Source organism: Hemitrygon akajei, chromosome 7 (assembly GCF_048418815.1).
Source record: "Hemitrygon akajei chromosome 7, sHemAka1.3, whole genome shotgun sequence".
NCBI classification, from domain to species: domain Eukaryota; kingdom Metazoa; phylum Chordata; class Chondrichthyes; order Myliobatiformes; family Dasyatidae; genus Hemitrygon; species Hemitrygon akajei.
Genome location: NC_133130.1, coordinates 76,825,104 through 76,838,112, shown reverse-complemented (window position 1 = coordinate 76,838,112; position 13,009 = coordinate 76,825,104). Strand labels below are relative to the sequence as shown.

Here is a 13,009-nt window from a genome sequence, read left to right as displayed (position 1 = left end):
GAGAGCTGCGTACCTCTCCTTTATATTTCTTTGCCTCATTATTTGTGCAGTTCAATTAAGACCAAAAAAATATGAAAGCTACTAAATGGCTTAATCAATTATTTTTAATTTCCTTTATTGACGAAGTTGTGTTTGTTGGCTTACCGACCGCTGCAGGTCCGTTTGCATCCCCAATGCCCCAGCTTCATTTCATATTTAATTGCAGTATCACCAGCAGTTTTATCGGAAACATCATTATTTAACATTGGAACTATTTCATAAAACATCAGTCTCAGAAGAATAAATCCCATATCTTGGAGATGACCTTGAAATTCATTTGGGGCTGTCAGAGGAGAACAATTTTAGCCAAAGAATTGAAAAATGATTACAAAGTCTGACATCTCCCCAGGCATGTCCCCTGTGCTGACCAACTGGCTGGTGTGTATCTTCAACCTCTCACATCAGCAATGTGTGGCACCCACCTGTTTCAATCAGGTCATAGCGGCGCCCAAGAGAAGTGTGATAACTTGTCTCAATGACTATTGCCCAGTGGCATTTACATCCACAATGATGAAGTGATTTGAGAGGCTGGTGTTGAAGCATGTCAGCTCCTGTCTGGCAACTTGGATACTGAAGCAACAGGTCTACAGCAGATGCCATCTCATTGGCTCTTCACACAACCCTGGAACATCGGGACAGCAAAGATACATACATCAAGATACTCTTTATCAATTACAGCTCAGCATTTCATACCGTCATCCCCTCAAAACTAATCAGTAAACTCCAAGACCTGGCCACAATACCCCTTGTGCAATTGGATCCTGGATTTTTTCACTTGAAGATCCCACTCAGTTCGGATTTGGCAAAATCCTCTCCTCCACAATCTCCATCAGCACAGGAGCACCACAGGGATGAAGAAGACTGAAAATTTGATTGAGTGGTGTAATAACAACAACCTCTCATTCAATGTCAATAAGACCAAGGAACTGATTGGTAGACACCAGAGAGGGAAACCACAGATCCATGAGCTAGTAATCATTGGAGAGCATCAGTAACTTTAAAATCCTGGGTGTTACTATCTCAGAAGGCCTGTCCTGGACCCATCATTTAAATATAATTGCAAAGAAAGCACGACCACACCGCTGCTTCCTCAGGAGTCTGCAGAGATTAGGCATGTCATCAATAATCTTGGAAATGGTGGAAGGTGTGCTGTTGGGCTGCACTATGGCCTAGTAGGGGACTACCAGTGCCTTTGAGCAGAAAATTCTACAAAAGGTAGTGGATTCAGCCCAGTACATCATGGGTAAAACTCTCCCAACCATTGAGCACATCTACATGAAACGATGCCATAGAAAAGCAGCATCCATCATTGAAGATCCTCACCACCCAGGCCATGGTCTTTCCTCGCTGCTGCCATCAGGTAGAAGGTATAAATTCCACCAGGTTCAAAAACAGTTACTACCCCTCAACCATCAGGCTCTTGAATAAAAGGGGATGACTACACTTGTTCTACTTCTAGTATTACCATAACCAATGGTCTCTCTTTAAGGACTCTTTATCTTGTTAATTCATGCTTTTATTATTGTTATTTATTTATATTTGCATTTGCACTGTTTCTTGTCCTTTGATACTGTTCACAGTTACTGTTCTATAGATTTGTGAAATGCGCCCAAAGAAAAAGACTCTTAGGGTTGTATGTGGTGACATGTATGTACTCTGATAATAAATTTTACTTTGAACTTTGCTTGAAGGACTTCCCTATAGCATCCATAGAGAAATGAGAAACAAAATAGCACAGTCATGGAGACTGTTAGCTAGGGGAAGGTAATGAGTTTTGTCAATGTGGAGGTTCTAGAGTACAAAGCTGAAGGATGACACTTTGAAGGAGCAACTCAGTGTGTATGAAACTTTCACCTGCTCATTAATTAGAATTACTTTCTTACCATGCCTACAATTCACACATAGACCCACCTGTTTGTGTAGAATGTTTTATATTTATGCACTCTTTTTAATGTGAATCCTTTCACTGAAGGTCCTAAGCCTATTAATAAGGCTAATCTAGGAGTTCTGTCTGTTACCCATTTCGAATTTTCTTTTTATGTTCAATGTTCAATTTCCTGGACTGGATTGGTTTCAGGAGTAAGATTTTTTTTGTTACATGTATTTTCTCATTGCAGACCACCAAGTTAAATAGCAAATTATGGTTTTAAAAGAATATTTTTTTTCTGGTGCATCAAGACCTGCAGACATTATAAGGATTTAACTGTTGACATTTGTTCACAGATTTGTTATTAGCCATGCAGTTACATTCATCTAAGGAGATATTTTCTTGAATCATGCATAGACCCATCAACATGGGAGATGACCAAAGTACTTAGCGGCCTTCAACAGAAATCCCTTCCCTACAGTATCCCTTGCAGGAAGGCTTTCCCTTCACTGAAATAGAGATTATAACAATACAGTATGTGAAGATTCATGCACATCAGCGTAAAGGTTATTAAAGCTATGGAGTTGTTACAGAGTTGTGGGAAGGTAGTATTAAGGAAAATGGAGTCAGCTGAAGGACTTGGATAGATTAGGTGAATGGTTAAAGGAGTGGTGGATGGCTTATAGTGTAGGGAAGTGAATGCTCTTGAACTTTGGTAGAAGGAATAAAGCTGTAGAATATTTTGCAATTTTGAGCAAATTTAGAAATCAGAGGTGCAAAGGGACTTGGGAGTCCGAACTTGCATGTCAGAATCAGAATTGGGTTTATTATCACTGGTATGTGTTGTGAAATTTTTTAACAGCAACAGCAGTTCAATGCAATACATAATATAGAAGAAGAAAAAACTAATAATTAATAAATAAGTAAATCAATTACAGTATACGTATTTTGAATAGATTAAAAATCATGCAAAAACAGAAATAATATATATTAAGACAGTGAGGTAGTGTTCAGGGGTTCAAAGTCCATTTGGCAGATTCCTGAATCGCTGAGTGTGTGCCTGCTGGCCTTTATACCTCCTACCTGATGGTAACAGCAAGGAAAGGGGGTACTTGTCAACTTTTGGTTCCTTTAGTTTACCTAGAACTTCAGCAGTACTGATATTACTTGTATTAAGTTTCTTCCATTCGTTGGCCCTCTTAATTTCTACTCTTATGGCATGGTTTTGATATCTTCTATAAGACTCCAAATGTTAAATATTTGTTCAAACATGCTCTGTTGTGGACCAATAGTCACTATATCTACTTTGTACATTCTTCATTCTCAAATAATTATAGAAGATTTAATATTTGTTTTTTTTTATAGATTTTGTCTATTTACTTTTGATTTTTTTCCATTTTTCTCTGTTTCATCATTGCTATTTTCTAGTCTTCTTGTCTACCATCGATGTTTAAATGAAATCAACTAAAGAAAGTAAAAAAGGCAATATGGAGTTCATCCATGGTTTCAATGTGCTGAAAGATCGGTCATGATCTAAATTAAATGAAGAGTAGTTATAAGGTGCAAAATAGCCGAGTCCTGCTTTTGCTTATATTCTGTAGCATTCTCTTTCCATTTGGTACAACCCTTGACTGCTTTAGTTAGCCATGAATTGATTATCTTTACCAGAATATTTATTTTCAATCAAAAATAAATTTGTTAAGAATTATAATCCAGTGCATTTCCTTATATGTCCCCTCTGCCTATCTGTTGTTTTACCTTTCAGCCAACACTGCCTTGTTATCTTTTATAATGTTATTACATCAGCTTACAAACCCAAATTTGTCCCTCTCATATGGCATGTGAAATTTTGTTATGTTATGATCACTGCATTAGATCCTTCACTAAAGCATCATATTTTTAAAAATCCATTTTATTCCACAAAACCTGATGTAACATAATTTCCTGGCTGGTTACTAAATATATTATTTTAAGAAACTGTCCCAAATATTGTAAACTCTAGATTACTAATACCAGTTTTGAATTTTTAATCTATAATTAGATTAATTGTGATTACTGTGGTACAAAATGTTTTGGAATTATAATTTCTTTCCTGTGGATATTTTAGTATTTTTTGTCTTTGTAACCCTGAAATTGTTGCTAACATTAAAACAATAAATCCACCTGAAGGTTATTGACAGTTTTATTAATGTAGTTATACAGACAATTTTTAAGTTAATCACCTTGACAGATAATAGTACTTGAAATTAGAATGTGGGTTTCCACAGTCAGTCAGGCAGAGTCGTTCATCTCACTAGGACTCCCCTCCTCTCCCCGCCAACTGCTTTTACCACCCCAACCCCCTTTCTTTCAACTCTGACTCCTGAGTGTGCCCCAGCTCAGAGTTCACATAACTAGTGGAACTAGTTTGATGCTGAAAGTTCAGGTCAAGATCATGGTGATCACTTTGCACAAAGTCAGTAAAGGGAAAGGCACAACAATTAAATATTAGAATGCCAGCTCAAGATCTAGTCCAGTTATTTATGAGAGGACAATCCCGTCTTGGATTGGAGCTAGTGATCAAGTTAGATTTCCATGGGTACATGAATTGGGCAGCTATGTTCCAACAGGGTTAGTAATGAACTGCAAATTCCAAAGTGGAGGATTTATGAACCTTCATAAAGCTTGATAATAAATATAAACAGTTCTCATTACTACTAGTAAATAATCTAATTAATCAAAAAATATTTCCTCAATGAACTTTGCAGATCCTTTATTCATTCATTGAACAGCCATATTAAATATTCCTAAGTTAAGGTGCTGGTTTTGGTGAAATATCATTTTCCAAGGCTAGTATTATATTTTACTTGAGGTATGGTGCTCAGAATTGCCTGCGGTACACTTCAGATTTAAACTAATCGGGGCTTTGTATAGCTATGTTGCATTTCTAACCTCATTATAGATAACCCTGAGATTTCCCACTCCCTCATTGTACACTTTGAGTGAGAATGCCAATTTATTCCACATTATCAGTTCTCTGGTATGTGGTTATGTCTTCAGCAGAATCTGCTGAAGTCACTCATTCGATGGAGGAACTTAGTACCATTTGAATTTCAAACAACTCAGAAACTCACAGACATTAATGCACTCGAATACAAATGTCAATGGAGCCCCTCAAGGAATGATTAGAAAATTACATCATTAAGAAGTAGAAATTTAAACTAAATAATGAGAAAGCCCATTTAAAACATTGAGCATAATTTTATTGTTCATTTTTCATTGTTTCCACAATCTTTTATTGAATACGAACTAAGTGTGCTATCATACAGGGGTTTCCTGTGATGGAATATAATTGCTTACCTCTTTTCATTATACTTGCTTAATATCCCTTAGGACGCAACAAAGCAAACAGCTTTACTTCGGAAAAACACAATCAATCGAATCTTCAGAAGATTAGGGGTCAAAGGGAAGGTAAGTTACATTTTTCATAATTATCTCACTTAAGTTTCTAATTATTTATGTGTTTACAAAATAATGCTTGTAATATTACCTTCAATTTTAACAGTTTTTAAATGTCTTTGAATGTCAGAGATACATAAAATATGCTTTAAAAAGTCCACAGTTGTCAAAGCTTTCAGGACAATTTTGGGGCAGGACTTCCTCTCTATGCCACTAGAGGGCCTGCTGCCACTCAGACCTCTGGTTCTAACTCACTCAATTTGCATTCCTTGTAATTAGCATTCCAATAATATTTAAAAATCCAGTATTCAAAAATAAATGCATTTTTTCATTGTTTCTGTCTCATCAGTTTGAACTGCAAATTAAATTTCATGAGCAGCCAGCTATACATTATAGTGGGCAAAGTAAATGAACACTAAGTTAACAACCCCATAGTTCCCTTACCTTGCACTGCTTGTTTCAATCTCCAACCCAAGATACACAAACCTGACTGTCTGGGTAGGCCCATTGCTTCTGCCTCACTGAACTCGTGTCTGCATACCTCAACACCATTTTATCCCCTTTGGTTCAATCCTTCTGACCTACATCCACAACACTTTGCATGCTTTCACTCTCCTCAACAACTTTCAATTCCCTGGGCCTCATTTTCACCATGGATGTTTAATCCCTATACATTTCTATTCTCCATCAAGAAGGCTTTAAAGCTCTCCACTTCTTTCTTGACAACAGACCAAACCAGTCCCCCTCCAACAGCACCCTTCTCCATCTAGCGGAACTGGTTGTCAACCTCATCACTTTCTCCAAGCCTGAGGTTTAGCGTAGATCCCAGCTATGCCTGCCTTTTCACTGGCTACATGGAACAGTCCATGTTCCAAGCCTTCCGTGGTAATGCTCCCCAACTCTTTCTGTGTTACATTGATGACTGCATTGGTGCTGCTTCATGCACCCATGCTGAGGCTGTCAATTTCATCAACTTTGCCTCCAACTTCCACCATGCCCTAAAATTCACTTGGTCCATTTCTGACACCTTCCTCCCCTTTCTCAATCTGTCTCCATCTCTGGAGACAAACTGTCCACCATTATTTTTTTGTAATCCTACTGATTTCCACAGCTTTTTTTTTTACTATACTTCTTCCCACCCTGTCTGCTGTAAAAATGCCATTCCCTTTTCTCAGTTCCTTGGCCTCTGTTCCCAGGATGAAGCTTTCCTTTCTGGGACATCAGAGATGCCCTCCTTCTTCAAAGACCAGGGTTTCCCTTCCTCCACCATTGATGCTGCCCTCTCCTCTATCTTCTCCAATTCCCGGACATCCGTGCTCACCTCATCTTCCCACCACCTTAACAGTGGTAGAGTTCCTCGTCCTCACCTACCAGCCAATGAGCTTCCACATCCAACACATTATTCTCCACAAATTCTGTCACCTTCAATCACCATTACCACCAAGCACATCTGAACGTCCCCACTCACCACTCCCTGCTTTCCGCAGGAAATGTTCCCTCCAAGACTCTCTTGTGCATTTGTCCCTCCCCACTAATCTCCATCCCAGCACTTACGCCTGCAAGCAGCAGATGTGCAATACCTGCCCATTCACCTCCTCCAAACAGTCCTTCCAGGTGAGACAACACTTCTCTTGTGAATTTTCGGAGACACTCACTTTATCCAGTGCTCTGATGCAGCCTCCTATGCATTGGTGAGACCTCTTGTAGATTGGAGGATTGCTTTGTCAAGCACCTCCTCTCCATCTGCAAAAAGCAGGATTTCCCAGTGGCCAACCATTTTGTTTCCTATCCCCATTCCTGTTCAGTCCATGGCCTCTCCTTCTGTCATAATGAGGCTGCTCTCAGGTTGGAGGATCAACATCTCATATTCCATCCATCTAGTTAGCCTCCAAATGATGGCATGAACACCAATTTCTCCCATCCACTAATAATTCACCTATCAACTTCTAGCTTGCCCTTCTTCCCCTTTCCCATCTTCTAATTCTGGCATCTTCCCTGTTTCTTTCTAGTCCTGATGAAGGGTTTCAGCTTGAAATATTGACTGGTTATTCATTTCCATAGAAGCTGATCTGATGAGTTCCTCAGTCTCTTGTGTTTACAATAAGTTAATTTTCATGCAGAGTGAAATTTAATGGACTGACTGACCTTGTTAATCTCAATAAATATTTGGAATTTTGTTAACAGAACATAGTAATAAATCATATACTTTGTCTTACTTTTGCCACTGACTAAAGATCCATATAGAGGAAATGTCTGCCTCTGGGCCCTGAAAATCACAAAAGCCTCAGACAGTTTATTGTCTCATTGTCTGCTTTACCGTGTTGGACCCAAAATGAAAATGATGCTATCTTCCCAGCTGTACTTTTTGAGAATGCATGGCAAAGACAGGACAATATGAACATAAGGCCATAAGACATAGGAGCAGTATTAGCCATTTGGCCTATCAAGTTTGCTCTGCCTTTCTATCATGGCTGATCCTTTATTCCCCCCCCCCCCCAGCCCTGCTTCCTGACCTTCTCCCCGTAACCTTTGATGCCGTGTCCAATCATCAGACACATTGACATTTTCCTCCTGTTTTTGAGTCTAGTTATCCACCAGGTATTATTGATTTAACACTGAAATCTATTCAAATCTTCTGCTATATTAACAATAAGACAATTAATGCAACATTTATGTGTCCTATCAGGCCAATCTTCGCATTCATTAAAAGTATGTTCTATCTTCAACTCTGGGACAAGGACTTCACCCCATTCAGAGAGAAATGGACTATATACAGACAGGATGAAAGGTGAACAGCCTGATTCATATGAAAGCAACATTCCAGGAAGTTTTCAAATAGACAACTCAGAACCCTTGGAAGTAGAAGTGCATGACCTGACAAAGTTGGAGGCTTCAGAAATACCCAATACTGATAATGAAAAAGATGATGAAGAATCAATAGCAACAGACAGCACTGTACAACTCACAAAGCACATTGAGGTGATCATTAACTTGAAACCAAAGGTGGAGGAGAATATCGAGTGTAGCATTGAGAAAGACCTGCAAATAAATTCAGATGAAACTCTTGAGTAAGCATGTGAAATTTATAGATTTTTTAATGATTAATGTTGAACTATGATTTACAAACTCAGAATCAGGTTTATTACCATCAGCATGTGTCATGAACTTTGTTAAATTTATTTCCTGCTTAGTATTCTCAAGAAATGTAAAACCATTTTGATCAATATTTGACATATAAGTATGTTTTTCAAGGTATGAATACACATCATGATGATACCAAAAGTAAATAACTTTTGACCATAATGTAGATCTTGGTGCCAACTGCTGAAAACTAATGACTAATAATATCTGTTTGATTATGTTATTGTGCCGATGCAGGGAAGAAACCAATGATAACAGGTAATTGATCTTTGGTAATTAATATATTATTGTCATATATAACAAGATACAATGTAAAACTTTGCTTTGCATGTCACCCATACAAATCATTCCAAAACATAAATATTTTGAGGCCGTACAAAAGGATTAGCAATAATGGAATGCAGTTAGAGCAAATTTGTGGTGCAGGTAGAAAATTAAGATGTATGGGCCACGTAATGGTCAATTGAGGAATCAAGGGTTCATCTTTATCATACTTGAGATCAGATAAAGGTTCTTATAACAGCAGATTAGATAGAAACTGTATTCAATCCATGTGGTGTGTGATTTCATTCCTCTGCCTGGTGGAAGAGGAGAGAGAAGAGGAGAGAATGACCAGGGTGTGAGGGGTCTTTGATTTTGTTGGTGTTCCTGAGGCAGTAGGAAGTGCAGACAGAGTCAATGGAGGGGAGGTTGGTTTTCATGATGTACTGAGCTCTCCACAATTCCTTGCTATTTTAGACAAAGCAGTTGTCATACAAAACTTTGGTGCATCAGGTTAGGATACATTCTATCGTATATTGATAAAAATTGGGGACTTGCTGAACTTGGGAGGAAGTAGGGGCAGTCTGTGGCTTTCTGGCCATAGATTCTATGTTGGTAAGTCTTTGATTTTTCTCCTAATACACACTAAATAATTATAATTCTGAACAGAATAACTTATTGTCTAATGAAAAGCACCAATTTTCATTTACATAACATTTTTGACGTAGTAAATTGTCCCTTGGTGCTTCACAGATTATCAGATAGAATTTGACACCAAATCATATAAAAATGTATTTCAATACTTGACCAAAGAATTGTCAAAAAGATTAAGCAGAATCCCAGTGAGGTTGGAGAAGTTTAGGATATAAATTCCATAATTTAATTAATTCAAAATGCACTATTAATGAAACATGGTCAGAAACAGAGCAACAAAGATAGCTAGTAGGAATACAATTATGGAGGGCATTACAGTGACAGAGCTGGAGAAGGGTTTGGATGAATTTGAAAGCACATATGGGAGTTCTAAAACTGAGCATGGTAAACAGTACTGGTATAGACATGACCACAGGGGTAACAGGAGCCTTTGTACTTATTTGGATGGGAGCAGCAGAGTTAGTTCTGTGCTTATGTTTATGGAGATGAAGGAGTAGCTAGAGGGACAACTGCAAGCTGTGTATTTAATAAGATTGCACATCAATTGATCAAACTGTTTATTTAAGAAATCTTTTTTAGTTTTTTTTGAAGTATTTCATATATTATCACACTATTGTCTTAAAGAATTTGTATCAGGAAAGTTATTATGAATGTTAGTAGGTGTATTTTTAATCATTTTTCTTCTTTATCTATTACACTTGGTTGCCAAACCCACACTTAGAGGCTTACACTAAGTTTAAGGGTGTCCTATTTCTGAGAAAAAAGATTATTTGATAAATAGTTTGTGTTAAGTCAACAGTCTTTTTATTAAGATGACTGTGACCATTTAATTTTGATGTGAGAATATAAACATATGTTTTGTAATTTTGTAACAGTATACTTACTATTTTATCATTTCAGTTTTTCACCTTTCTGCATAACAGGTGAGGTAATTTTGTGTGGACCAGTTGTTTATGGTCTTTAATCTGATATGATGTTTTGCCAAGGTCTCAATTAGTCATAAAAGCTTTTTTTTTAATTCTGTTTTTTTTTTCAGAAATCCATTTTCATGGTCGGATTATCAATAGAAAACCAATGTTTTTTTTCTAATGTACATATCAGTTTGAATTAATTATGTTCTTTTTTTAACATTATCTCCCTGCTCTGTTCATTAAAAAAACATTACTCAGTGCAGAGGGACAGAAGTAATAGCTGGGAGCGTCTCATGTTGGTCTTTGTTCTACAAGCATATTGCAAGGAGGAAAGTACATGTTCTCAAGAAACTATCAGAAACATGAAAAGCAAAGTGTTGTTTCTTTATTATTTACTGTAGATCAGTTAAAAATTAACACTTGTCAAAACTAAATACATCAACTGAATATAATGAATTTTGAGGCAAACAACTTGGATTTTTGTAAGGCTTTGTCAAAAATTTATTACTTACTTTATTAAGTAAAACTAATTTCACATTTTGCAAATATATTTATACACGGAGGGCCGCCATCTTAATAATGAATGTTGCAATAATGATGTAAATAGCTCAGGTTATTTCCCAGGTCAACACTAAGGCAACAATCTGAACAGAGATGTGGTCTGTATAATTAGGGAAGGGATTAGCGAGTTAGAAAATAGCCCTTAGTGTATATAATTTGTTGGCAGAGTAAGGCTGCGTGGACTGTGGTCAATTGTTCTGTGGAATTATGGCTTTAAATGCAAACCTAATAAGGCAAGACTCAAATCTGGAAGTTGATTATATGATTTCTCTGCAACATCATTGACTCTGAATCTGGATCTCAGGAACCAACTCATTGTGTTAAATTACGAGATTTGAAAATGTCACTGAATCTGGTCATGCAATCATTGGCAGCATTCCTTTGATGATGGTAAAATTTAAGATTAATAAAGATTTTTAAAGGTTTATTCTGACACTTGAATTGCTATAATGAGAATGCAGAAAAATAAAGTTGCTAAAAATGTATTTTAAATACCATGTCATCAAAAAGAGTTAAAACAATTGCTTTAAAAAGTGAGATAGTTAATATAAATTTTTATGCCCCTGTGCTGCACTATAAATATTTACATCACAAATGCGACAGTTCAAATTTCTTTCAAAAAAGATCAAATTTCAATTGCCTATTTTCAGCTGATTACGACTTCTTTTCCTTTACAAAAAGTTATCTTTTAACTACAGTTCATCCAAAATTAATGCTAATCAAGTCAAGTCAAGTCAACTTTTATTGTCATTTCAACCATAACTGCTGGTACAGTGCATAGTAAAATTGAGACAATGTTTTTCAGGACCATGGTTCACATGACACAGTACAAAAACTAGACTGAACTACATAATTAAAAAAACACAGAGAAAGCTATACTAGACTACAGACCTACACTGGACTGCATAAAGTGCACAAAAACAGTACCGGTATTACAATAAATAATAAACAGGACAGTAGGGCAAGGTGTCAGTCCAGGCTTCCGGTATTGAGGAGTCTGATAGCTTGGGGGAAGAAACTGTTATATAGTCTAGTTGTAAGAACCTGAATGCTTCGGAGCCTTTTCCCAGACGGCAGGAGGGAGAAGAGATTGTATGACGGGTGCATGGGGTCCTTTATAATGCTGTTTCCTTGGCAAATGCAGCGTGTATTGTAAATGTCCGTGATGGCGGGAAGATGATCTTCTCAGCTGACCTCACTATCCGCTGCAGGGCCTTGTGATCCGAGATGGTACAATTTCTGAACCAGGCAGTGATGCAGTTGCTCAGGATGCTCTCAATACAACCACTGTAGAATGTGATGAGGATGTATGGGAGATGGACTTTCCTCAGCCTTCGCAAAAAGTAGAGACGCTGCTGGGCTTTCTTTGCTATGGAGCTGGTGTTGAGGGACCAGGTGAGATTCTCCGTCAGGTGAACACCAGGAAATTTGGTGCTCTTTACGATCTCTACCGAGGAGCCGTCGACGTTCAGCGGGGAGTGGTCGCTCCGTGCCCTCCTGAAGTCAACAACCATCTCTTTTGTTTTGTTCACATTAAGAGATAGGTTGTTGGCTCTGCACTAGTCTGTTAGCCGTTGCACCTCCTCTCTGTAAGCTGACTCGTCGTTCTTGCTGATGAGTCCCACTGCAGTGGTGTCATCGGCGAACTTGATGATATGGTTCGAGCTGTGTGTTGCAGCACAGTCATGGGTCAGCAGAGTGAACAGCAGTGGACTGAGCACACAACCCTGGGGAGCCCCCGTGCTCAGTGTGATAGTGTTGGAGATGCTGCTCCCAATCCGGACTGACTGAAGTCTCCCAGTCAGGAAGTCTAGGATCCAGTTGCAGAGGGAGGTGTTCAGGCCCAATAGGCTCAGCTTTCCAATCAGTTTCTGAGGGATGATTGTGTTGAATGCTGAACTAAATTCTATGAACAGCATCCGAACGTATGTGTCTTTTTTGTCCAGGTGGGTTAGGGCCTGGTGGAGGGTGGTGGCAATGGCATCATCTGTTGAGCGGTTGGGACGGTATGCAAACTGCAGGGGGTCCAGTGAGGGGGGCAGCAGGGTCTTGATATGCCTCATGACGAGCCTCTCGAAACACTTCATGATGATGGATGTGAGTGCAACGGGACGGTAGTCATTTAGGCAGGACACTG

At 38.2% G+C, this 13,009-nt stretch overlaps 1 protein-coding gene across 1 annotated transcript in view; it reads left to right on the top strand.

Moving 5' to 3' along the window:
- The window catches only part of LOC140730591 (uncharacterized), a 244,979-nt gene extending 232,152 nt beyond the window's left edge, over positions 1-12,827 (top strand). Inside the window, exons 12-16 of the mRNA XM_073051258.1 lie at positions 5,279-5,356; positions 8,031-8,132; positions 8,723-8,743; positions 10,301-10,323; positions 10,437-12,827. Coding sequence (XP_072907359.1) covers positions 5,279-5,356; positions 8,031-8,132; positions 8,723-8,743; positions 10,301-10,320 — 221 coding nt within the window. The 3' untranslated portion in view covers positions 10,321-10,323; positions 10,437-12,827. The remainder of the gene's footprint in view (positions 1-5,278; positions 5,357-8,030; positions 8,133-8,722; positions 8,744-10,300; positions 10,324-10,436) is intronic.
- The last annotated feature ends 182 nt before the right edge of the window (positions 12,828-13,009 follow it).